The sequence below is a fragment of the Anas platyrhynchos genome, chromosome 33 (assembly GCF_047663525.1).
Source record: "Anas platyrhynchos isolate ZD024472 breed Pekin duck chromosome 33, IASCAAS_PekinDuck_T2T, whole genome shotgun sequence".
Lineage (NCBI taxonomy): Eukaryota > Metazoa > Chordata > Aves > Anseriformes > Anatidae > Anas > Anas platyrhynchos.
In genome coordinates, this window is record NC_092618.1 from 9734921 (window position 1) to 9759177 (window position 24257).

A 24257-nucleotide genomic window follows, 5' to 3' on the forward strand; every position below is an offset into this window, starting at 1 on the left:
ACCCCTTCCCTCTCCCAGTTACCCCTCCCCCATCCCAGTTACCCCCTCCCGCTCCCAGTTCGGACTCCCCCCTCCCAGTTTACCCCCTCCCCCTCCCAGTTACCCCCTCCCTCTCCCAATTTGGACTCCCTCCTCCCAGTTTACCCCCCCCCCGCTCCCAGTCCGAACCCATCCTCTCCCAGTTTACCCGTTCCCAGTTACCCCCTCCCACTCCCAGTTCGGATTCCCCCCTCCCAGTCCCCCCCCCCCCTTCCCAGTTCCCCCCCCCCTTCCCACCCCCCCCCTTCCTGGGCCCCCCCCTCGGGCGCGGCCGGAGCCGTCCCAGCCCCAAACTTTCTTCCTCCTCCTCCTCCTCCTCCCCCTTAACCCCTGCCCCCCCCCGCCCCCCCCCCCCACCCAGGAACCCCCCCCCCCAGCGTCCCGGTGCCGGTGCCGGTGCCGCTGGCGGGGTCCCTGTCGCGATAGCGGCCGCGATGTCGCGACTCAGCCCCGCGCTGCTGGCGCTGCTGGCGGCCGCCGCCCTCGGCACCGACCCGGCCCCGAGCGGTAAATGGGGGGGGGGGGCACGGGGGGGGGGGGAGTTATTTTTTTTAGGGGGGGGTCATTTTGGGGCAAAACTTGAAGAAAACGGGGAAAGTCGCTCGAAGGGGGCGGTTTTGGGTTTGTTTGGGTGGTTTTTGGTGTTTTTGTTTTTTTGGGGGGGGGGGATTTTTCGTTTTGGGGGGGGGTTATTTTTTTTTAGGGGGAGTCATTTTGGGGCAAAACTTGGAGAAAATGGGAAAAGTTGCTCGAAGGGGGCGGTTTTGGGTTTGTTTGGGTGGTTTTTGTTTTTTTGTTTGGGGGGGGAGTTTTTGTTTTTTGGGGGGGGGATTTTTTTTTTTTTTGGGGGGGAGTTTTTGTTTTTGGGGGGGATTTTTTTTTAAGGGGGGGGGCCCGGGGGGATGTTTTGGGGGGAGAGGCTTTGGGGATGCCCCTGGGGGGGGGCTTTTGGGGGGGCTCTTTTGGGAGACCCCCCCCTATAGGGGGGGATTTGGGGAGGTCCCTTTCTGGGGGGGGGCCTTGGGGGAGGTCTTTTGGGGGGGGTCCTTGGGAGGGGGGGTTTGGGGGAACCCTTTTGGGGGGGGCTCTTTTGGGGGGGGCTCTTTGGAGGGGTCACCCTGGGGGGAAGTTTTTTGGGGGGGGGCTTTAGAAGGGTCCTTTTGGGGACAACCCCTTGCCCCCCCCCTTTTGGGGTGTCCCCATTTTGGCTAACCACGGTGGGGGGGGGGGGACACAGCTGGGGGGGGGGGCTTTTTGGGAACATTTTTATGAATTTTTTTTTTGGGGGGGGGGGCACTTGGGGGGGCCCCCCCAACCCCTCCGTGCCTCAGTTTCCCCCAGGCTGGGAAGTGGGAATTTGGGCGGGGGGGGGGGGGGGGCACAGAGTGGGGGTCACAGGGTGGGGGGGGGGCACAGGGTGGGTGTGGGGGGGTCACAGGGTGGGGGGGGGCACCGCCCATGTCCCAGGGCCAGACATCTGGCTCGTGACGGCCCCACCCTGGCGCCCCATAGAGGGGGGGGGACACACGGAGAGGACCGAGGGGGGGTCCCGGGGGGGGGGCCCAGATGCCGGGGATGCCTCAAAGCTCCCGGGGGAGGGCGGCGGGCGGGGCCCTAGCCCCCGCTTCCCTTCCCACGCCCCCCCCCCCTCCAACCCCCCCCGGCACCCAGGTGTCTCCGGTGCCCCCCCCCCAAACCCGTTGCCATCAGGGCTTGGGGAGAGAGGGGGGGTCTCTTATTTTTGGGGGGGTCCCTTTTGGAGGGGGGGGGTGTCCCATTTTGGGGGGGAGGCCCCTTTTTTTGGGGGGGTCCCTTTATGAAGTAGGGGTCCCTCTTATAAGGGGGGGTTGTCCCTTTTTTGAGGGGGGGTCCCTTTTTTTTGGGGGGTGCCCCTTTTTAAAAGAGGGAGTCCCTTTTTTGGGGGGGGTCCCTTTTTGAACAGGGGATTGTCCCTTTTTTTTTCGGGGGGGTCCCTTTTTTGAGAGGGGGATTGTCCCTTTTTTTTGGGGGGGGTCCCTTTTCAAAATAGGGATCTGTTTTTGGGCGGGGGGGTCCCTTTTTGGCGGGGGGGGGGGTGTCCCTTCTTGCATTAGGGGCTCCCCCTTTTTAATACAGGGCCCCCTTTTTTTTGGGGGGGGTCCTTTTTAAAGTAGGGGGTCCCTTTCCGAGGAGGGGGGGCGATTGCACCTCCTAGCTGTCCCCCCCCCCCCCCCCCCAGGCTTGGTGTTCCTGGAGAACCCCTCCAACGTCACCTCCTCGCTGGCAAAGCGGTGCGGCTGCGGTGCCGGTGCCGGGCTCGGGGGGGGGCGATCCCCCCGAAATGGGGTGGCGGCGCGACGGGCTCCCCCTCGAGCTGGCCGACAGCGACCAGGCGCAGGTGCCGCTGAGCGACGACGTCTGGCTGGGCACCAGCGAGCTCAGGTGAGAGCCACGGGGGGGGGGGGCAGGGGGGGGCGCAGTGCTGGGCAGCGGGCACCGTGGTTTATTGCACCATGGTTTATTGCACCGTGGTTTATTGCACCGTGGTTTATTGCACCGTTATTTATTGCACCGTTATTTATTGCACCGTTATTTATTGCACCGTGACATGCCATGCATGCTCAACATTTTGCACCGTGACGTGTTGCATCGTGACGTGTTGCACCTTGATTTATTGCACTGTGGTTTATTGCACCATTATTTATTGCACCGTTATTTATTGCATTGTGATATGCCATGCATGCTCTGTCATTTTGCACCGTGACGTGTTGCACCGTGACGTGTTGCACCGTGATTTATTGCACCGTGACATGCCATGCATGCTCTGTTTTGCACCGTGACGTTTTGCGCTGTGACATGGTGCATTTTGATTTATTGCACTGTGACGTGGTGCACCGTGGTTTATTGCACCGTGATTTATTGCACTGCGATATGCCATGCATGCTCTGTTTTGCGCCGTGACGTGTTGCGCTGTGATGTGATGCACCATGACGTGTTGCACCGTGATTTATTGCGCCGTGATTTATTGCACTGTTATTTATTGCACCGTGACATGCCATGCATGCTCTGTTTTGCACCGTGATGTGTTGCACCATGACATGGTGCACCATGACTTATTGCACTGTGACATGGGGGCATGATGTGTTGCACCATGATGCACCGTGATCTATTGCACTGTGATGTGCCATGCATGCTCTTTCATTTTGCACCGTGACGTGTTGCACTGTGATTTATTGCACCATGATTTATTGTACCAGGACATGCCATGTTCTGTTGTGTTGCACCGTGATGTGTTGCACCGTGACGTGCTGTGCTCTGTTGTTTTGCACCGTGATTTATTGCACTGATTTATTGCACCATGCCATGCATGCTCTGTCATTTTGCACCATGACGTGTTGCACTTTGACATGCCATGCATGCTCTGTTGTTTTGCACTGTGATGTGTTGCACCGTGCTGTGCCGTTCTGTGTTATCTTGCACCATGATGTTTTGCGCTGTCCCGTGCCGTGCTATCTCGTGTTGCATCCTGTATCACACCAGGCCATGTTGCATCATGCTGTGCCATGCTCTGCTGTGTTGCACTGTGCTGTGTTGCACTGTGCTGTGTTGCAGCTTGTACCATGTTCTGTTGTGTTGCGCCATGACATATTGCACCGTGCTGTGTTGCACCGTGCCGTGTTGCACTGCATCATCTTGCACCATATCGTCTTGCACTGTCCTGTGCCATGCCATGCCATGTTGCATCGTGCCACCTTCCACCATGCCATGTTGCACCATGTCATGCCACATTGCACCACATCATACCACGTCTGCGTCATGCTGTGGTGCACCATGTCATGCAACATTGCACCACATCATGCCACGTTGCACCGTGTTGTGCCACGTTGCACCGTGCCATGCCATGTTGCACCATGTCATGCTATGTTGCACCGCATCATGCCACATTGCACATTGTGCCATGCCATGTTGCACCGTGTCGTGCTGTGTTGCACCATGCCATGCAACACTGCACCGCATCATGCCATGTTGCACCATGTCATGCCATGTTGCACCATGTCATGCTGTGTTGCACCATGCCATGCAACATTGCACCACATCGTGCCACATTGCACCGTGCCATGCCATGTTGCACCATGTCGTGCTATGTTGCACCACATCGTGCCACATTGCACCGTGCCATGCCATGTTGCACCATGTCGTGCTGTGTTGCACCATGCCATGCAACATTGCACCACATCGTGCCACGTTGCACCATGCCATGCCATGTTGCACCGTGTTGTGTTGTGTTGCACCTTGTCATGCTACCTTGCACCATGTCATGCCACATTGCACCACATCATGCCCCGTTGCACCGCGTCGTGCCACCTTGCACCGTGCCACCTCGCACCACGCCGCATTGCTCCGTGTTGTCCCACCGTGCACCACCCCACGTCACCCTGTGTCACCCCACGCCTCCCTCTCACGCCCCCCCATGCCTCCCCCACCTGACCCATGCCCCCCCCCCTTGCAGCATCCCGGCCGTGCAGCTGTCGGACGCGGGGCGCTACCAGTGCTGGGTGCGTGCCGGCGGCGAGCAGCTGCTGTCCACCGAGGCTCACCTGCAGCTGGAGGGTGAGCACCCATGGGTGGGGGGCACCCCCCGTGACCCCCCCCCCAAAACCGCTCACCCCCCCCCCCCGGCCTCCGTTAGGGCTGCCCTTCTTCCTGGAGGAGCCGCAGGACCTGGAGGTGGGGGCTGACACCCCCTTCAACCTGAGCTGCGGCGCCCGCGGCCCCCCCGAGCCCGTGCGGGTGATTTGGCTGCGGGACGGGGCCCCCCTCAACTCCCTGCTCGAGCCCCTGGCGCGCGCCCCCTCCACGCTGGTGCTGGCCGGTGGGTTCGGGGGGCTCGGGGGGTTTTGGGGGTTTTTGGGGTGCGATGGGAATCTGGGGTATAATAAGGGTTTGGGGGTGCAATGGGGGTTTTTGGGGTGTAACGGGTTTTGGGGTGTAATGGGGGTCTTGGGGTGTAATGGGGTTTTTGGGGTGTGATGGGTTTTGGGGTGCAATGAGGGTTTTGGGGTGTAGTGGGGTTTTGGGGGTGTGATGGGGTTTTTGGGGTGCAATGGGGCTTTGGGGTGCAATGAGGGTTTCGGGTTTTGGGGTGTGATGGGGGTTTTGGGGTTTAGTGGGGTTTTGGGGCGTAATGGGGTTTTGGGGTGTGATGGGGTTTTGGGGTGCAATGAGGTTTTTGGGGTGTAATGGGGTTTGGGGTGCAATTTGGGGCTGGGGTGCAATGAGGGTTTTGGGGTGTAACAGGGTTTTTGGGGTGTAATGGGGTTTCGGGGTGTAACGGGGTTTGGGGGTGTGATGGGGTTTGGGGGTGTGATGGGGTTTTGGGGTGCAATGAGGTTTTTGGGGTGTGATGGGGTTTGCGGTGCAATTTGGGGCTGGGGTGCAATGAGGGTTTTGGGGTGTAGTGGGGTTTTTGGGGTGCAATGGGGTTTTGGGGTGCAATGAGGGTTTCGGGGGCGATGGGGTTTTGGGGTGTGATGGGGGTTTTGGGGTGTAATGGGGTTTTTGGGGTGTGATGGGGTTTGGGGTGTGATGGGGTTTGGGGGTGCAATGGGGTTTTTGGGGTGTGATGGGGTTTGGGGATGTAATGGGGTTTTGGGGTGTGATGGGGTTTGGGAGTGTAATGGGGTTTTGGGGTACAGTGGGGATTTGGGGTACAATGGAGTTTTGGGGGTGTGATGGGATTTTTGGGGTGCAATGGGGTTTTTGGGGTGTAATAGGGTTTGGGGTGCGATGAAGGTTTTGGGGTGTAATGAGGGTTTTGGGGTGCAATGGGTTTTTTGGGGTGTGATGGGGTTTTGGGGTGCAATGAGGGTTTTGGGATGTAATGGGGTTTTGGGGTGGAATGGGGTTTGGGAGTGTAATGGGGTTTTGGGGCATAATGGGGCTTTTGGGGTGTAATGGGGTTTGGGGGTGTGATGGGGGTTTGGGGTGCAATTTGGGGCTGGGGTGCAATGAGGGTTTTGGGGTGCGATGGGGTTTTTGGGGTGCAAAGGGGATTTGGGGTGTAATTTGGGGCTGGGGTGCAATGGGGTTTTGGGGCACAATGGGGGTTTTGGGGTAGAATGAGGGTTTTGGGGTGCGGGGGGGGATCAGGGTGCAGTGGTCCGGGTGCAACGGGTGCTGGTGCTGGGGGGGGGGGGGCACATTCCTGTCCCGGGGGGGGGGGGTGACGAGCGGGGGCAGCGGGTGGCCGGAGGTGACGGTGCCGTGAGTCACTGGGGGGGGGACGGGGAGGGGGGGGGGCAGGGGATGGGGGGGGGCATGACACATGGGGGCATTGTGGGGGGGGGGAATGGGGGACGGGGGGGCAGGGGGGGTGGTTTTGGGTCTTGGTGACCCCCCCGTATCTGCTCCCCCCCCATATATGCACCCTGCTCCCCCCTTTTTGTGCCCCCCACTTTTTGCCCCCCTTTTTTGTACCCCCCCTTTTTTGCACCCCCTTTTGTGCCCCCCCTTTGAGCACCCCCCTTTTTGTGCCCCCCCTTTTTGTACCCCCCTCTCTTCTTTTGCCCCCCTTTTGCCCCTCCTTTTTGTGCCCCCCCCTTTTCGCCCCCCCTTTTCTGCCCCCCTTTTTGTGCCCCCCCCTTTTCGCCCCCCCTTTTCTGCCCCCCATTTTTCACCCCCTCCCCATGGCCCCCCATTTTCCCCCCCCTTTTCCCCCCCCTTTACCCCCCCTTTTTTTTAAGCCCCCCCCTTTTTTTCACCCCCCCCTTTGTGCCCCCCCCTTCCTCTACCCCCCCTTTTCCCCCCCCACCCTCTCCCACCCCCCGACCCTGCCACTTTCCCTACACTCCCCCCGACCCCGGGGTGCCCCCCACCCCCTAAAACCCCCCAAAAAAATATTTTTGCCCCCCCCCCCGGTGCCCCCCCCAGGACTGAACCGCAGCGCCTCCTTCTCCTGCGAAGCCCACAACGCCCGGGGGGTCACCACGTCCCGCACCGCCGCCGTCACCGGTCAGGTTTTTTGGGGTCGGGGGGCTTTTTTGGGGTCTGGGGGGGGGTCCATATTATCTTTTCCCCCCCCCCCTCAGTGGTACCCCAGCGCCCCAAAAACCTGGCGCTGGTGAAGCCGGGGCCGCGGTGGCTGGAGGTGAGGTGGGAGCCGGGGGCCAGCGGGGACGCCCCCCTGTCCTCCTGCACCCTACAGGTAATTAATGGGGTGGGGGGGTCACCGTGTCCCCCCCCCCACCCCAAAAAAAAAATAATAATGGGTTTTTGTCCCCAGGGAGTGAGGGATTTGCCCCCCCCCTTTGGGATTTGCCCCTGTATGGGGTGGTTGGGGGGAGGTGGGAATTGGGGGGGGGGGTGGGGGGATATGGGGTGGGGGGGGTTGGGGACATTATGGGGGTGACCCCAGGGTGGGGGTCTTTGGGGTGGGGGGGGGTTAAAGGGGTGGGGTCCAGCAGGGATGTCCATGGGTTGAGGTGTCCCTACTGGGGTCTGGGTGTCCCTACTGGGGTCTGGGTGTCCCTATTGGGGTCATCCATGGGGTGGGGTCATCCGTGGGGGCCAGGTGTCCCTATTGGGGACATCTATAGGGTTGGGGACATCCATGGGGTTGGGGAAACCCATGGGGTTTGGGTGTCCCAATAGGGACATCCATGGGGTTGGGGTCATCCTTGGGTTTTAGGTGTCCCTATTGGGGCCACCCATGGGATTGGGGTCACCCAAGGGTTTGGGGTCACCCACGGGTTCTAGGTGTCCCTACTAGGGTCAACGGGCTTGGGGTCGTCTATGGGGTCTTGGTGTCCCTATTGGGGTCATCCACGGGATTGGGGCCACCCATGGGTTCTAGGTGTCCCTATTGGGGCCACCCACGGGGTTGGGGTCACCCACTGGTTCTAGGTGTCCCTACTAGGGTCAACGGGCTTGGGGTCAACCATGGGTTCTGGGTGTCCCCATTGGGTTCTGGGTGTCCCTATTGGGGTCATCCACGGGATTGGGGCCATCCATGGGTTCTAGGTGTCCCTACTGGGGCCACCCACGGGGTTGGGGTCATCCACAGGCTTGGGGTCCCCCATGGGGTCTGGGTGTCCCCATTGGGGTTATCCATGGGATTGGGGCCACCCATAGGTTCTAGGTGTCCCTATTGGGGTCATCCATGGGTTCTGGGTCAACCATGGGTTCTAGGTGTCCCTACTGGGGCCACCCACGGGGTTGGGGTCATCCACAGGTTTGGGGTCCCCCATGGGGTCTGGGTGTCCCCATTGGGGTCATCCATGGGGTTGGGGCCACTCATGGGTTCTAGGTGTCCCTACTGGGGCCACCCACAGGATTGGGGTCATCCACAGGGTTGGGGACATCCATGGGTTCTAGGTGTCCCTATTGGGGACATCCATGGGATTGGGGTCACCCATGGGTTCTAGGTGTCCCTATTGGGGTCATCCACGGGATTGGGGCCACCCATGGGTTCTAGGTGTCCCTACTGGGGCCACCCACAGGGTTGGGGTCATCCACAGGTTTGGGGTCACCCATGGGGTCTGGGTGTCCCCATTGGGGTCATCCATGGGGTTGGGGCCACTCATGGGTTCTAGGTGTCCCTATTGGGGTCATCCACGGGATTGGGGTCATCTATGGGGTCTTGGTGTCCCTATTGGGGTCACCCACAGGTTTGGGGTCACCCACGGGTTCTAGGTGTCCCTACTAGGGTCAACGGGCTTGGGGTCATCTATGGGGTCTTGGTGTCCCTATTGGGGTCACCCACGGGGTTGGGGTCATCCACGGGCTTGGGGTCATCTATGGGGTCTTGGTGTCCATATTGGGGTTCACCCATGGGATTGGGGTCACCCACGGGTTTGGGGGCCACCCGCAGGCGGTGGGGGAGGCCGAGGACCTGAGCAGCGTGGCCCCGGGGGGGGGGCTGTACAACCGCGTGGTGCTGGTGCCCCCCTACGCCCACCGCATCGAGGGGCTGCGGCCCTACGCCGCCTACCGGGCGAGGGTCTCCTGCCGCAGCGCCCGGGGCCCCTCCCCATGGACCCACTGGGTGCCCATGGCCACGCTGGAGGGGGGTGAGTTTGGGGCGTTTTGGGGGCATTTTGGGGCATTTTGGGGGTCCCTATGGGGTGGGGGGCGAGATGTGGGGGTCCTCATAGGGTTGGGGGCTTGATCCTATGGGGATTGGGGGTTGGGTGGGGGGGACACCATGGGGCTGGGGGGGCTGGGGTCCCTATGGGGTGGGGGGGCTGGATGGGGAGGTCCCTATGGGGTTGGGTCCCTATGGGGTGGGGGGATTGGGGTCTTTATGGGGTGGGGGGGCTGGATGGGGGGGTTCCCATGGGGTTGGGTCCCTATGGGGTGGGGGGCTGGATGTGGGGGTCTTCATGGGGTTGGGGGCTTGACCCTATGGGGATTGGGGGCTGGGGGGGGGACCCCATGGGGATGGGGTACCTATGGGGTGGGGGGATTGGGGTCTTTATGGGGTGGGGGGTCTGGATGTGGGGTCTTCATGGGGTTGGGGGCTTGACTCTATGGGGATTGGGGGCTGGGGGGGGACCCCATGGGGATGTGGGGGCTGGGGTCCCTATGGGGTTGGGGTTTGGGTCCTTATGGGGTGGGGGGCTGGATGGGGGCATTCCCATGGGGTTGGGTCCCTATGGGGTGGGGGGTGAAATGTGGGGGTCTTCGTGGGGTTGGGGGCTTGATGCTATGGGGATTGGGAGCTGGGGGGGGGGGTCCCCATGGGGATGGGTCCCTATGGGGTGGGGGGCTGGATGGGGGGGTCCCTATGGGGTTGGGGGGTTGGGTCCATATGGGGTGGGGGACAAAATGTTGGGGTCCCCATGAGGTTTGGGGCTTGACCCTATGGGAATTGGGGGCTGGGTATGGGGGTCCCATGGGGTTTGGGGATGGGGTCCCTATGGGGTGGGGGGGGCTGGATATTGGGGTCCCATTTGGGTTGGGGGGGGGGACACCCCATCTCCCATGGGGTGTCACTGGGAGGACTGGGGGAGCCCTGGGTGCAGCAGGGCTGCCTTGGGGGGGGTCACCCAAACCAGGGGTGAACTCTGAACCCCCCCCACACCCTATTCACGCCCCCCCCCCCAGCCCCGGGAGCCCCCCCCGAGAACGTGACGGCGGAGCGGGACGGGAGCCGGGCGCGCGTGCGCTGGGCAGCGCCGCGGGGGCAGCTCAATGGGGCTGGGGTACCGCCTGGCCTACCGCAGCGCCCCCGCCCCGAGGTGACCCCCCCGGGACCCCCCCGGGACCCCGCTGACCCCAGCACCCCCCGGGACCCATTCCCCCATTATTCCCCCGTTGCCCCCCTCATTAACCCTAATTGCCCTCCCCATTGCCCCCCCCATTGACCCCCCCCATTACCCCACTGCCCCCTTTGCCCCCCATTGCCCCTCCCATGACCCCCCCAGCCCCATAACTTACCCCATGACCCCCCCAGCCCCATTGTCCCCCCATTACCCCATTGCCACCCATTACCCCATTGCCCCTCCACTTCCCCCCTATTGTCCACCCCATGACCCCCCCACCCCATAACTCACCCTAAGAGCCCTCCCCAGCCCCATAACCCCCCCATGACCCCATCCCATAGCCCCCCCATGACCCCCCCCACCCTATAACCCCCCGTTACCCCCCCCATGCCCCCCCCACCCCATAACCCACCCCATGACCCCATAACCCATAACTCACCCTATAAGCGCTCCCCAGCCCCATAACCCCCCCATAACCCCCCCATGTCCCCCCGTGTCCCCCCCCACCCCATAACTCCCCCCATAACCCCCCCCATCCCCCCCCACCCCATAACCCCCCCATGACCCCATAACCCATAACTCACCCTATAAGCGCTCCCCAGCCCCATAACCCCCCCATAACCCCCCCATGTCCCCCCGTGTCCCCCCCCACCCCATAACTCCCCCCATAACCCCCCCCATCCCCCCCACCCCATAACCCACCCCATGACCCCATAACCCATAACTCACCCTAAGAGCCCTCCCCAGCCCCATAACCCCCCATAACCCCCCCGTGCCCCCCCCAGCCCCATAACCCCCCATGCCCCCCCCATGCCCCCCCCCACCCCATAACCCACCCCATGACCCCATAACCCATAACTCACCCTATAATCCGCCGCCCCATAACCCCCCCATAGCCCCCCCGTGCCTCCCCCCCACACTATAACCCACCCCATAACCCCCCCGTGCCCCCCCCAGCCCCATAACCCCCCCATGCCCCCCATGACCCCCCCACCCCATAACCCACCCCATGACCCCATAACCCATAACTCACCCTATGAGCCCCCCCCACACCCCATAACCCCCCCAGCCCCATAACTCCCCCCATAACCCCCCCATGACCCCCCCACCCCATAACCCACCCCATGACCCCATAACCCATAACTCACCCTAAGAGCCCTCCCCAGCCCCATAACCACCCAATAACCCCCCCACGCCCCCCCCATGCCCCCCCCCATGCCCCCCCCACCCCATAACCCCCCCGTGCCCCCCCAGGTGGTGCTGGACGTGGGGCTGGCTCAGGGAGAAGACCCTGGAGCGGTGTTGGCCGTGCGGAACCTCTCGGTGCGCGTCTCCCCCTACACCGGGGCAGGGACGGGCCCTGGAGCCCCCCCGTGCTGCTGCTCGCCCGTGAGTCCCCCCCCACGGCCCCATAGATGGCACCACAACGGCCCCGATGTCCCCAGCACCCCAGTGACCCCAGTGTCCCTATTACCCCAATGGCCCTATTACCCCAATGACCCTATTGCCCCAATGGCCCCAGTACCCCAATGGCCCTATTACCCTGATGTCCCCAAAGTCCTCATCACCCCAATGTCCCCAAATCCCTAGGTCCCCAATGTCACTATTACCCCAATGTCCCTATTACCCCATCATCCCCAGCACCCCAATGTCCCCAGAACCCTAATGTCCCTCTTACCCCAATGTCCCCATTGCCCCAGTGTCCCCAGCACCCCAATGTCCCCAGCACCCCAATAGCCCTATTACCCTGATGTCCCCAAAGTCCTCATCACCCCAATGTCCCCAAAACCCCAGTGTCCTCGTCACCCCAATGTCCCTATTACCCCACCATCCCCAGCACCCCAATATCCCCAGAACCCCAATGTCCCTATTACCCCAATGTCCCCATTACTCCATCATCCCCAACCCCAATGTCCCTGTGACCCCAATGTCCTCATCACCCCAATGTCCCCATCGCCCTAATGTCCCTATTACCCCAATGTCCCCATCACCCCAATGTCCCCAATGTCCCCATTACCCCATCATCTCCATCACCCCAATGTCCCCAATACCCCAATGTCCCTATTACCCCAATGTCCCCATTGCCCCAATATCCTTGTCACCCCAATGTCCCCCTCACCCCAATATCCCCGTACCTGTCCCCGTGATGTCCCCATGGCCCCGATATCCCCCATGTCCCCCCGATGTCCCCACAGCTGGAGAGCCCCCGTCAGAGACACAGCCCGGTGAGGAGCCGGGAACGGGGTGGGATTGGGGTTGGGATTTGGGGTTGGGATTGGGATTGGGATTTGGGGTGGGATTGGGGTGGGGTTGGGACTGGGATTGGGGTGGGATGGGATTTGGGATGGGATTTGGGACAGGATAGGGATGGGATTGGGATCTGGGATGGGATGGGGATGGGATTTGGGCTGGGATTTGGGATTTGGGACGGGATAGGGATGGGATTGGGATCTGGGGTGGGATGGGGATGGGATTTGGGATGGGGATGGAATGGAATGGGATTCAGGATGGGATTTGGGATGGGGATGAGATTTGGGATTTGGGATGGGATTTAGGATGGGGATGAGATTTGGGATTTGGGCTGGGATTTGGGATTTAGTCTGGGATTTGGGATGGGATGGGGATGGGATTTGGGCTGGGATTTGGGATTTAGGCTGGGATTTGCGATTTGGGATGGGGCTGGAATAGAATGGGATTTGGGCTGGGATTTGGGATTTAGGCTGCGATTTGGGATTTGGATGGGGCTGGAATAGAATGGGATTTGGGCTGCGATTTGGGATTTGGGCTGGGGATTTGGGATTTGGGCTGCGATTCGGAACTCGTGCTGAAGTCTTGACACGAGGCTGACCCCATGGGGGTGTCCCCTTGCCCCCTACCCCCCCGCCCCCCCCCCCAGCGGTGCTGCCCGCCCCAGCCCTGTCCCGGGACTGGTGGTTACTGACTGGTGCTGGCCCTCGCATGCTGGCCGGGCTGGCGCTGGCACTGGGCGCGCTGGCCGCGCGGCGGCGCCGCAAGGAGACGCGTTTCGGGTGAGCGGGGTGTCCCCCCCCCATCTGTCCCCCATGTCCCCCACCCCAAAAAAAATCCCCTCCCGACCCTGTCGCTGCCCCCCCCCAGGGAGGCGTTCGCCCCCCGCGGGGAGCCGGTGGTGCAGTACCGCGTGCGCAGCTCCTACAGCCGCCGCACCACCGAGGCCACCCGTGAGGTCCCCATGGCCCCGTGTCCCCATGGCCCCGTGTCCCCATGACCCCATAGATCACGTCCCCATGCCCCATGACCCCATGGCCCCGCACACCTGGTCCCCATGTCCCCATGTCCCCATGACCCCATGTCCCCATGCACCACATCCCCATGTCCCCATGTCCCCATGTCCCCATATCCCCATGTCCCCATGTCCCATGTCCCCATGTCCCCATGACCCCATGCACCACATCCCCGTGTCCCCATGTCCCCATGTCCCCATGCCCCTGGTGTCCCTATTCCTGTGTCCCCATGCCCCATATCCCCATGTCCCTATGAACCAGGTCCCCAGGTCCCCTTGCCCCATGTTCCCCATGTCCCCATGCCTGAGGTCCCCATACCCCATACTCCACATCCCCATATCCCCATAACCCCATACCCCCATCCCCAAGGTCCCCAAGTCCCCATACCCTATGCCCATGTCCCCATACCCCATACCCAAGGTCCCCATGTCCCCGTAACCCCATACCCCAGGTCCCCAAGGTCCCCATGTCCCCATACCCCATACCCCACATCCCCATGTCCCCAAGGCCCCCATGTCCCCATACCCTATACCCATGTCCCCATACCCCACACCCCACATCCCAAGTCCCCATGTCCCCATACCCAAGGTCCCTATGTCCCCATACCCTATACCCACACCCCCAAGGTCCCCATGTCCCCATAACCCCATACCCAAAGTCCCCATGTCTCCATACCCCACACCCCACATCCCCATGTCCCCAAGGTCCCCGTGTCCCCATACCCTATACCCATGTCCCCAAACCCCATCCCCAAGGTCCCCATGTCCCCATACCCCACACCCCATTGCCCCCCCCACTCCATCCCCCCCCATTCCGTGGACTCCACAGTCCCCAGGACCCCCAATACCACCCCCATGACCCCCCCATACCCCCCCCATGACCCCTCCATACCCCCCATAACCCCCCCACGATCCCCCCATGACCCCCCCAAACCCCCCCATGACCCCCCATGCCCCCCCCATGCCCCCCCATGCCCCCCCCCAGTGAACAGCCTGGGCATCAGCGAGGAGCTGAAGGAGAAGCTGCGGGACGTGATGGGTGGACAGCTTCCTGCACCGCGTGGCGCTGGGCAAGACCCTGGGCGAAGGGTGGGTGACGCCCCCACCCCAAAAAAAAAAAAAAAAGGGGCACCCCCACCCCAAAAAAAAAAAAAAAAAAAAAAAAAAAAAAATCCTTTTTCCCCCCCAAAAAAAAGGGGAATTCGGCTCCGTCATGGAGGGGCAGCTCAACCAGGACAACTGCGTCCTCAAGGTGGCCGTGAAGACGCTGAAAAAGTGAGCGCGACCCCCACCCCCCAAAAAAAAATCCCCAAAAAAACACCTTTTTGGGGTCTCCCCCCACCCCAAAATTTGTGTGTCCCCCCCCCTCCCCAGTCGCTATCTGCAGCCGGGGGGAGCTGGAGGATTTCCTGAGCGAGGCCTGTCTGCATGAAGGAGTTCGACCACCCCAATGTCATGAAGCCTCATCGGTGAGGGGGGACCCCAAAAGACAGAGGGGGGGCCCGGGGACCCCAAAAGCCAGAGGGGTTCAGGGGGGTGGGGGTGGACGGGGGGTGTCCTCCTATTGGGGTCTGAGCCCCTAATTAGGGTCTGTGACCTCATTGGGGTCTGCGGGATGTGGTAGGGTCTGAGACACAAATTGGGGTCTGTGCCCCAAATTAGGATCTGAGCCCCAAATTAGGGTCTGCACCCCAATAGGGGTCTATACCTCTAATTAGGGTCTGCACCCTGAATTAGGGTCTGTGAGCCACAGGAGGATCTGCACCCTTATTGGGGTCTGCTCCCCTATTAGGGTCTGCACCCCATTTTAGGGTCTGCCCCCTAGTAAGGTCTGCACCCCTATTAGGGTCTGCACCCCTATTAGGCTCTGTACCCCACTTTGGGGTCTGCACCCCATTTTGGGGTCTGCCCCCCTAATGGGGTCTGCACCCCATTTTAGGGTCTTCCTCCCTATTGGGGTCTGCTCCCTATTGGGGTCTGCACTCCCTAATAGGGTCTGCACCCCATTTTAGGGTCTGCCTCCTTATTGGGGTCTGCACCCCCCTTTGGGGTTTGTGCCCCTATTGGGGTCTGCACCCCATTTTGGGGTCTGAGCCCCTATTGGGGTCTTCACTCCTTATTGGGATCTGCCCCCCAATTAGGGTCTGCACCCCTATTAGGGTCTGCACCCCATTTTGGGGTCTGAGCCCCTATTAGGGTCTGCCCCCTATTAGGTCACCCCCCCCCCATTCCTCTGCGCCCCCATTTCCCTGTTCCTATTGCCTCTCAGATCCTTGTGGGGTGGCTTTTATTATTTTTTTGGGGGGGTGGGGTCAGGATTTGGGGTGCTGACCCCCCCCCCTTTTGGGGCAGGGGTCTGCCTGCAGAGCTGGGGGGCCGAGGGGTCCCCGCCCCCGTGGTCATCCTGCCCTATATGAAGCACGGCGACCTGCACAGCTTCCTGCTCTACTCCCGCCTGGGGGGGACAGCCCCGTGGTCAGCGGGGGGGGGCGGGGGGGGGGGGGCGGGGGGGGTCAGGGGGGTCGGGGGGGTCAGGGGGGTTTGGGGGGGATTGGGGGAGTTGGGGGGAGATGGGGGTTTTGGGGGTTGGGGGGGTTGGATGGGGTTGGTATTAATGGGGCTGGGGGTTTGGGGGGGCTGGGGGGTCGGGGGGTCAGGGGGGCTTGGGGGGGTTGGGGGATTTGGGGGGGCTGGGGGTTTTGGGGGGGTTAGGGGGAGATGGGGGGTTTGGGGGTTCCTGGGGATTTGGGGGGTTGGGGGGGGTTGGAGGGGGCTGGGGGGTGGATGGGGTTGGTGTTGGGGGGTCTGGGGGGGGCCAGGGAGGCTGGGGGGATCTGGGGGGGTCAGGGGACTTGGGGGGGTTTGGGGTGGGTTGGGGGGGTTGAGGGGTTTGGGGAGAGATGGGGATTGGGGGGGTTGGATGGGGTTGGTATTAATGGGGCTGGGGGTTTGGGGGGGCTGGGGGGTCGGGGGGGTCAGGGGGTCTTGGGGGGTTTGGGGGGGTCAGGGGGGGTTGGGGGGAGATGGGGGTTTTGGGGGTTGGGGGGGTTGCATGGGGTATTGGGGGTGGATGGGGTTGGTAATAGGGGGGCTGGGGGGGTCAGGGGGTCTTTGGGGGGTCTCTGGGGGTCTTTGGGGGGGCTGTGGGATCATGGGGGGGGTTATAGTATCATGGGGGTCTTTGGGGTCTGAGCGGGTCTTGGGGGGGGGGTCCCAGCAGTTCTGGGGTCTCGCGGGGTATCTGGGGGGATGGGGGATGTTGTGGGGGTCCCGGGGGGGTGACGAGCGCGGTGCCCCCCCCCAGGCGCTGCCGACGCGGAGGCTGGTGGGCTTCATGGCCGACATCGCGGCCGGGATGGCCTACCTGAGCCAACGGAACTTCGTGCACAGGGACCTGGCCGCCAGGAACTGCATGTGGGTGCGGGGCCGCGGGGGCCGTGGGGGCGGCGGGGACATTGGGGGTGTTGGGGACATTGGGGGATATGGGGACATCGGGGTATTGGGGATACTGGGGGATATAGGGACATTGGGGACATTGGGGGTGGGGGAGGACATTGGGGATATCGGGGACATTGGGGGACATTGGGGACATTGGGGGCATTAGGGATGGGGGAGGACATTGGGGACATCAGGGATGTCGGGAGGTATTGGGGACATTGGGGGGGTGTTGGGGACATTGGGGGTGTTGGGGGTATTGGGGGGTATTGGGGGCATTGGGGGTATTGGGGACATTGGGGGGTGTTGGGGACATTGGGGGCGTTGGGGGATATTGGGGGCATTGGGAGCATTGGGGACATTGGGGGGTATTGGGGATATTGGGGATATTGGGGGTATTGGGGACCTCGGGGGATATTGGGGGGTATTGGGGACATTAGGGGACATTGGGGGCGTTGGGGGATATTGGGGGCATTGGGAGCATTGGGGACATTGGGGGGTATTGGGGATGTTGGGGACATCGGGGGATATTGGGGACATTGGGGACATCGGGGACATCGGGGGGTATTGGGGGATATGGGGGCATTGGGGACATCGGGGGGTATTGGGGGTATTGGGGGCATTGGGGGTGTTGGGGGCATTGGGGGTGTTGGGGGCATTGGGGACATTGGGACGTTGGGGGGGGGGATATGGGGACAGGGGGACATGGGATATGGGATATGGGGACAGGGACATGGGGACCAGACTGGGGACAGGGATGGGATGGGGAGCCGAGGCTGGGATGGTGACACGGTGACGGTGACATGGTGACACGGTGTCATGGTGGCAGTGACATGGTGACGGTGGTGACATGGTGAGGGTGTCACGATGACAGTGATGGTGACACGGTGACATGGTGATGGTAGTGGCAGTGGTGACACGGTGACAGTGACACTGTGATGGTGATGGTGGTGACAGTGGTGACATGGTGACGGTGACTTGGTGACAGTGACGGTGTCGCGGTGATGGTGACACGGTGACACAGTGATGGTGACATGGTGACGTGATGGTGGTGGTGATGGTGGTGACATGGTGATGGTGTCATGGTGACATGGTGACATTGACATGGTGACACGATGGTGGTGGTGACAGTGGTGACATGGTGACAGTGACACGGTGATGGTGACACAGTGACGGTGACACGGTGACAGTGACATGGTGACACGATGGTGGTGATGGTGGTGACACGGTGACAGTGTCGTGGTGATGGTGTCATGGTGACAGTGACACGGTGACGCGGTGACAGTGTCATGGTGACACAATGGTGACGGTGACACGGTGACGGTGACATGGTGACATGATGGTGGTGGTGACAGTGGTGACATGGTGATGGTGACATGGTGACGGTGTCACGGTGACACGGTGACAGTGACATGGTGACATGGTGACATGGTGACATGGTGGTGATGACGGTGGTGACATGGTGACAGTGACACGGTGACACAATGGTGACGGTGACACGGTGACGGTGACATGGTGACATGATGGTGGTGACATGGTGACGGTGTCACGGTGACGGTGACAGTGACATGGTGACATGGTGATGGTGACATGATGACACGATGGTGGTGGTGATGGTGGTGACACGGTGACACGGTGATGGTGGTGACATGGTGACGGTGACGGTGACACGGTGTCGGTGACATGGTGACATGATGGTGGTGGTGACAGTGGTGACATGGTGATGGTGACATGGTGACGGTGTCACGGTGACATGGTGACAGTGACATGGTGACATGGTGATGGTGACATGATGACACAATGGTGGTGGTGATGGTGGTGACACGGTGACATGGTGACACGGTGATGGTGGTGATGGTGACACGGTGACGGTGACAGTGGTGACATGGTGACAGTGACATGGTGACACAATGGTGACGGTGACACGGTGACGGTGACATGGTGACATGATGGTGGTGGTGACGGTGGTGTCATGGTGATGGTGTCACGGTGATGGTGACACAGTGATGCGGTGACGGTGACATGGTGACGGTGACAGTGGTGACGTGGTGACATGGTGAGGGTGGTGACAGTGGTGACACGGTGATGGTGTGGCGGTGTCACGGTGACGGTGACATGGTGACAGTGACACGGTGACGCGGTGATGGTGGTGACATGGTGACGGTGTCACGGTGACGTGGTGACACAGTGACAGTGACACAGTGACAGTGACATGGTGACGGTGTCACGGTGACGGTGTCATGGTGACGGTGACATGGTGACACAGTGACGGTGACATGGTGACAGTGACATGGTGACGGTGACACGGTGACATGGTGACACGGTGACAGTGCCTTGGTGACACGATGGTGGTGGTGATGGTGGTGACATGGTGATGGTGACATGGTGACAGTGACGGTGACACAGTGACATGGTGACGTGGTGACAGTGACATGGTGACACAATGGTGACGGTGACACGGTGACATGATGGTGGTGACATGGTGATGGTGACATGATGACACGATGGTGGTGGTGATGGTGGTGACACGGTGATGGTGGTGACATGGTGACACGGTGATGGTGGTGATGGTGACGGTGACATGGTGTCGTGGTGACGGTGTCACGGTGACGGTGACATGGTGACGGTGACGGTGACACGGTGTCGGTGCCCCCCCCCCAGGCTGGACGAGCGGCTGCGGGTGTGCGTGGCCGACTTCGGGCTGTCGAAGCAGATGGGGGGGGGGCAGTACTACCGGCAGGGCCGCGTCGCCCCCGTCCCCGTCAAGTGGGTGGCCCTGGAGAGCCTGGCCGACCGCGTCTACACCACCAAGAGCGACGTGGTGAGGGGACCACCCCCCCGGGACACCCCCCGGGACCCCCCCCAGGACCCCCAGGACCCCCCCAAACCACCAAGAAAACCCAGGACCACCCGGGACCCCCAGGAAAACCCAGGACCCCCCAGGACCACCCAGAACCCCCAGGACCCCCCAGAACCCCCAAAACCCCAACCCCCCCCCCAGGACCCCCCAGGACCACCCAGGACCCCCCAGGACCCCCAGGACCCCCCAGACCCCCCCGGGACCCCCAGGACCCCCCCAAACCCACAGGAAAACCCAGGACACCCCAGAACCCCCCAGGACCCCCAGGACCCCCCCGAACCCCCAAACCCCCCCAGGACCCCCCAGGACCCCCCAGAAAACCCAGGACCCCCCAGGATCCCTCAGGACCCCCCCAGACCCCCTCAGTTTCCCCCTGGACCCCCAGGACCCCCCGGGACCCCCAGGAAAACCCAGGACCACCCAGGACCCTCCAGACACCCCCGGGACCCCCAGGACCCCTCGGGACCCCCAGGACCCCCCCAAAACCCTCCAGGACCCCCCAGAACCCCCCGGGACCGCCAGGGCTCCCCAGGACCCCCCAGGACCACCTGGGACCCCCCAGGACCCCCAAAACCCCCCAGGACCCCCCAGGACCCCCCCAAACCACCAGGAAAACCCAGGACCCCCCAGAACCCCCAAAACCCCCCCAGAACCCCCAGGACCCCCCAGGACCCCCCAGTCCCAACCAATAGAAGGGGGTGTCTGGGTGGATCCCAACCAATGAGAGGGGATTCCCAGGCAGATCCCAGCCAATGGGAGGTGTTCCCGGGTGGATCCCAGATCCCAGCCAATAGGAGGGGATTCCTGGGCAGATCCCAGCTCCCAACCAATGGGAGGGGGCGTCAGGTGGATCCCAGCCAATGGGTCGGGTTCCTCAGGCAGATCCCAGCCAATAGGAGGGCTTCCCAGGCAAATCCCAGCCCCCAACCAATAGGAGGGGGCGTCAGGTGGATCCTAACCAATGGGAGGGGATTCCTGGGCAGATCCCAGCCAATAGGAAGGGTTCCCAGGTGGATCCAACCAATAGGAGGGCTTCCCGGGCAGATCCCAGCCCCCAACCAATGGGAGGGGGCGTCAGGCGGATCCCAGCCAATGGGAGGGGGTTCCCGGGTGGATCCCAGCCCCCCCCAACCCCCCCCGTGCCCCCCCAGTGGTCGTTCGGGGTGACGATGTGGGAGATCGCCACGCGGGGCCAGACCCCGTACCCGGGGGTGGAGAACAGCGAGATCTACGACTTCCTGCGCCAGGGACACCGCCTGCGACCGCCCCCCCTCTGCCCCCCCCGCCTGTGAGTCACCCCCCCACCCCTGGACCCCCCCCAAAATCCCCCAACCCCGTGGGACCCCCCCCAAACCCATGGGATCCCCCCCAACCCCAATGGGATCCCCTCAACCCCGCACCCCGATCCATTTGGGAGCCCCCAAGACCACCAGAACCCCCCCCCAAAAAAAACAGGACCCCCCCAACACCCCCGGACCCCCCCCCAAAATCCCCCCCCACCCCCAGCCCCGTGGGACCCCCCCCAAACCCATGGGATCCCCCCAACCCCACACCCCTTCATCCCCTTGGGATCCCCCCCCAGATCTCAGAGACCCCCCCAAAGACCTGTGGGACCCCCCCCAAAAAAAACAGGACCCCCCCAACACCCCCGGACCCCCCCCAAAATCCCCCCCCACCCCCAGCCCCGTGGGACCCCCCCCAACCCCATTGGATCCCCCCAACCCCGCCCACTGATCCATTTGGGACCCCCCCCAAGACCTCTGGGACCCCCCCAAGACCCCCAGGACCCCCTCCCAAAAAAAAACAGGACCCCCCCCACCCCTGGACCCCCCCCCAAATCCCCCAACCCCGTGGGACCCCCCCCAACCCCCATGGGATTCCCCCAACCCCAATGGGATCCCCTCAACCCTGCACCCCAATCCCTTTGGGACCCCCCCCAAGATCTCTGGGACCCCCCCAAGACCCCCAGGACCCCCTCCCAAAAAAAAATGGACACCCCCCCCCCAAAACCCCCCAGCCCCATGGGACCCCCCCCTTCTACACCCCAATCCGTCAGGGATCCCCCCAACCCTGCACCCAGATCCATTTGGGACCCCCCCAAGATCTCTGGGACCCCCCCCAAAAAAAACAGGACCCCCCCCACACCCCCGGACCCCCCCCAAAATCCCCCCCCACCCCCAGCCCCGTGGGACCCCCCCCAACCCCATGGGATCCCCCCCAACCCCAATGGGATCCCCTCAACCCTGCACCCCGATCCCTTTGGGACCCCCCCCAAGATCTCTGGGACCCCCCCCCAAGACTTCTGGGACCCCCTCCCAAAAAAAAATGGACCACCCCCCCTCAAAACCCCCCCCCAGCCCCATGGGACCCCCCCTTCTCACACCCCAATCCCTCTGGGATCCCCCTACCCCTGCACCCCGATCCATTTGGGATCCCCCCCAGGATCTCAGAGACCCCCCCAAAGACCTGTGGGACCCCCCCAAAAAAATCAGGACCCCCCCCCACCCCTGGACCCCCCCCAAAATCCCCCCAACCCCGTGGGACCCCCCCCAACCCCCATGGGATCCCCCCAACCCCAATGGGATCCCCTCAACCCTGCACCCCAATCCTTTGGGACCCCCCCCCCAAGATCTCTGGGACCCCCCCCCAAGATTTCTGGGACCCCCTCCCAAAAAAAAATCTGACCACCCCCCCTCAAACCCCCCCCCCAGCCCCATGGGACCCCCCCTTCTCACACCCCAATCCCTCTGGGATCCCCCCAACCCCACACCCCAATCCATTTGGGACCCCCCCCCCAGGATCTCAGAGACCCCTCCAGGACCCCCCCCCCAAAAAAAACAGGACCCCCCCCACCCCCGGACCCCCCCCCAGCCACCCCCAAACCCCTTGGGACCCCCCTAAACCCCCCCAGAAACCCTCCCAGCTCCCCTCCAGCCCCCCCAATCCCTCTTGCTCCCTCCCCAAACCCCTTCAGTCCCTCCCCATCCCTCTTCCCCAGACCTCCCCCCCCCCAAACTCCTACCCCCCCCCCCCAAAAAATTATTGTACGCCCCCCCCCCAAATTTCTGTGCCCCCCCCCCCCAGGTACGGAAGCCATGCGGCGCTGCTGGGCCGCCGACCCCCGCGAGCGGCCGAGCTTCGAGGAATTGGGGGGGGCCCTGGGGACGCCCGGCCCTGCGGGCTGCCCCCCCCCCCCGCTCCCCCGACCCCCTTTACGTCAACATGGAAGAAGGGGGCAGCGGGCGGCGAGTGGGGGGGGCAAAACGACCCCCAGCCCCCCCAGCGGAAAAACGGGGACCCCCCGGCCCCCCCCGACCCCCCCCAGGCCGAAGCGCGGGGGGCGCGGGGCGTTACGTGGTTTGCCCCCCCCCCCCTCCCGAAACCGGGCCCCCCCCCACGGGGGACGCCCCCGCCCCCTGCGCTGCCTCCTCCGAGGAGGGGGCTTGAAGGTTTTTTTTTTTTGGGGGGGGGACACCACTATTTTGGGACCCCCCCCCCTTTCCAAATTGCCCCCCCCCCACCTCCCCAGCTGCCTCACTGCCAGGGCGACCCCCCCCCTTGGGGCCAAGGGCCCCCCAGGTACGAGGGGACCCCCCCAGGGCCCCCCCAAAGGGCTGGGACCCCCCCCAAAAGGCCAGAAGCCCCCCCAAAGCCCCCCAGGGTCCCCCCCAAAGGGCTGGGACCCCCCCAGGACCCCCCCCAAAAGGCCAGAAGTCCCCCCCCAACCTCCCCAGTGTCCCCCCCAGGGAACCAGGGGCCCCCCCCAGCCCCCCCAGGGCCCCCCCAAAGGGCTGGGACCCCCCCAGGGTCCCCCCAAAAGGCCAGAAGCCCCCCCCCAAGCCCCCCAGGGGCCCCTCCAAAGGGTTGGGACCCCCCCCAGGCCCCCCAAAAAAGGGCTGGGACCCCCCAACCCCCCCCCAGAGCCACCTCCAAAGGGCTGGGAACCCCCCCCAAAATGGCTGGGACCCCCAAGGGCCCCCCCAAAAGGCCAGAAGCCCCCCCCCAGCCCCTCCAGGGCCCCCCCAAAAGGACTGGGACCCCCCCCAGGCCCCCCCCAGGCCCCCCAAAAAGGGCTGGGACCCCCCCAGACCCCCCCCAAAAGGCCAGAAGCCCCCCCCAGGCCCCCCCAAAAAGGTCTGGGACCCCCCCAATGCCCCCCCAAAAGGCCAGAAGCCCCCCCAAGCCCCCCCCCAAGGCCAGCAGCCCCCCCCCAGCCCCCCCCTGCACTTTACTCGGCCCCGGGGCCCCCTCCCCAAATTGGGGTCCCCTCGGGGCCGGACCTGGGGGGTCCCCACGTGCGTTTCCCCCCCCTCCCCCCCATAGTTCCCCCCTTCTGCTGCCACCGGCTGCGAGGTTTTTTTTTTTTGGGGGGGGGCGTGAATTTTGGGGCGAAACCAGGACTTTTTGGGGTCGTGAGGCG

The 24257-nt window shown here is 63.1% G+C and overlaps 1 protein-coding gene across 1 annotated transcript; it reads left to right on the top strand.

Moving 5' to 3' along the window:
• Nucleotides 1–406: 406 nt before the first annotated feature.
• Nucleotides 407–21130, top strand: AXL (AXL receptor tyrosine kinase). Its single transcript, XM_072030024.1, is given in 23 exon segments — nucleotides 407–546; nucleotides 2258–2460; nucleotides 4529–4629; nucleotides 4709–4891; nucleotides 6949–7029; nucleotides 7107–7222; nucleotides 8888–9086; nucleotides 10123–10377; nucleotides 11535–11669; nucleotides 12476–12505; nucleotides 13177–13309; nucleotides 13398–13480; nucleotides 14528–14580; nucleotides 14582–14627; nucleotides 14736–14816; nucleotides 14917–14963; nucleotides 14965–15011; nucleotides 15354–15366; nucleotides 15881–16000; nucleotides 16003–16017; nucleotides 16847–16956; nucleotides 19639–19798; nucleotides 20989–21130. Coding segments are annotated over 22 exon segments (2250 nt in total). The 5' UTR covers nucleotides 407–546; nucleotides 2258–2359; the 3' UTR covers nucleotide 21130.
• Nucleotides 21131–24257: the final 3127 nt, after the last annotated feature.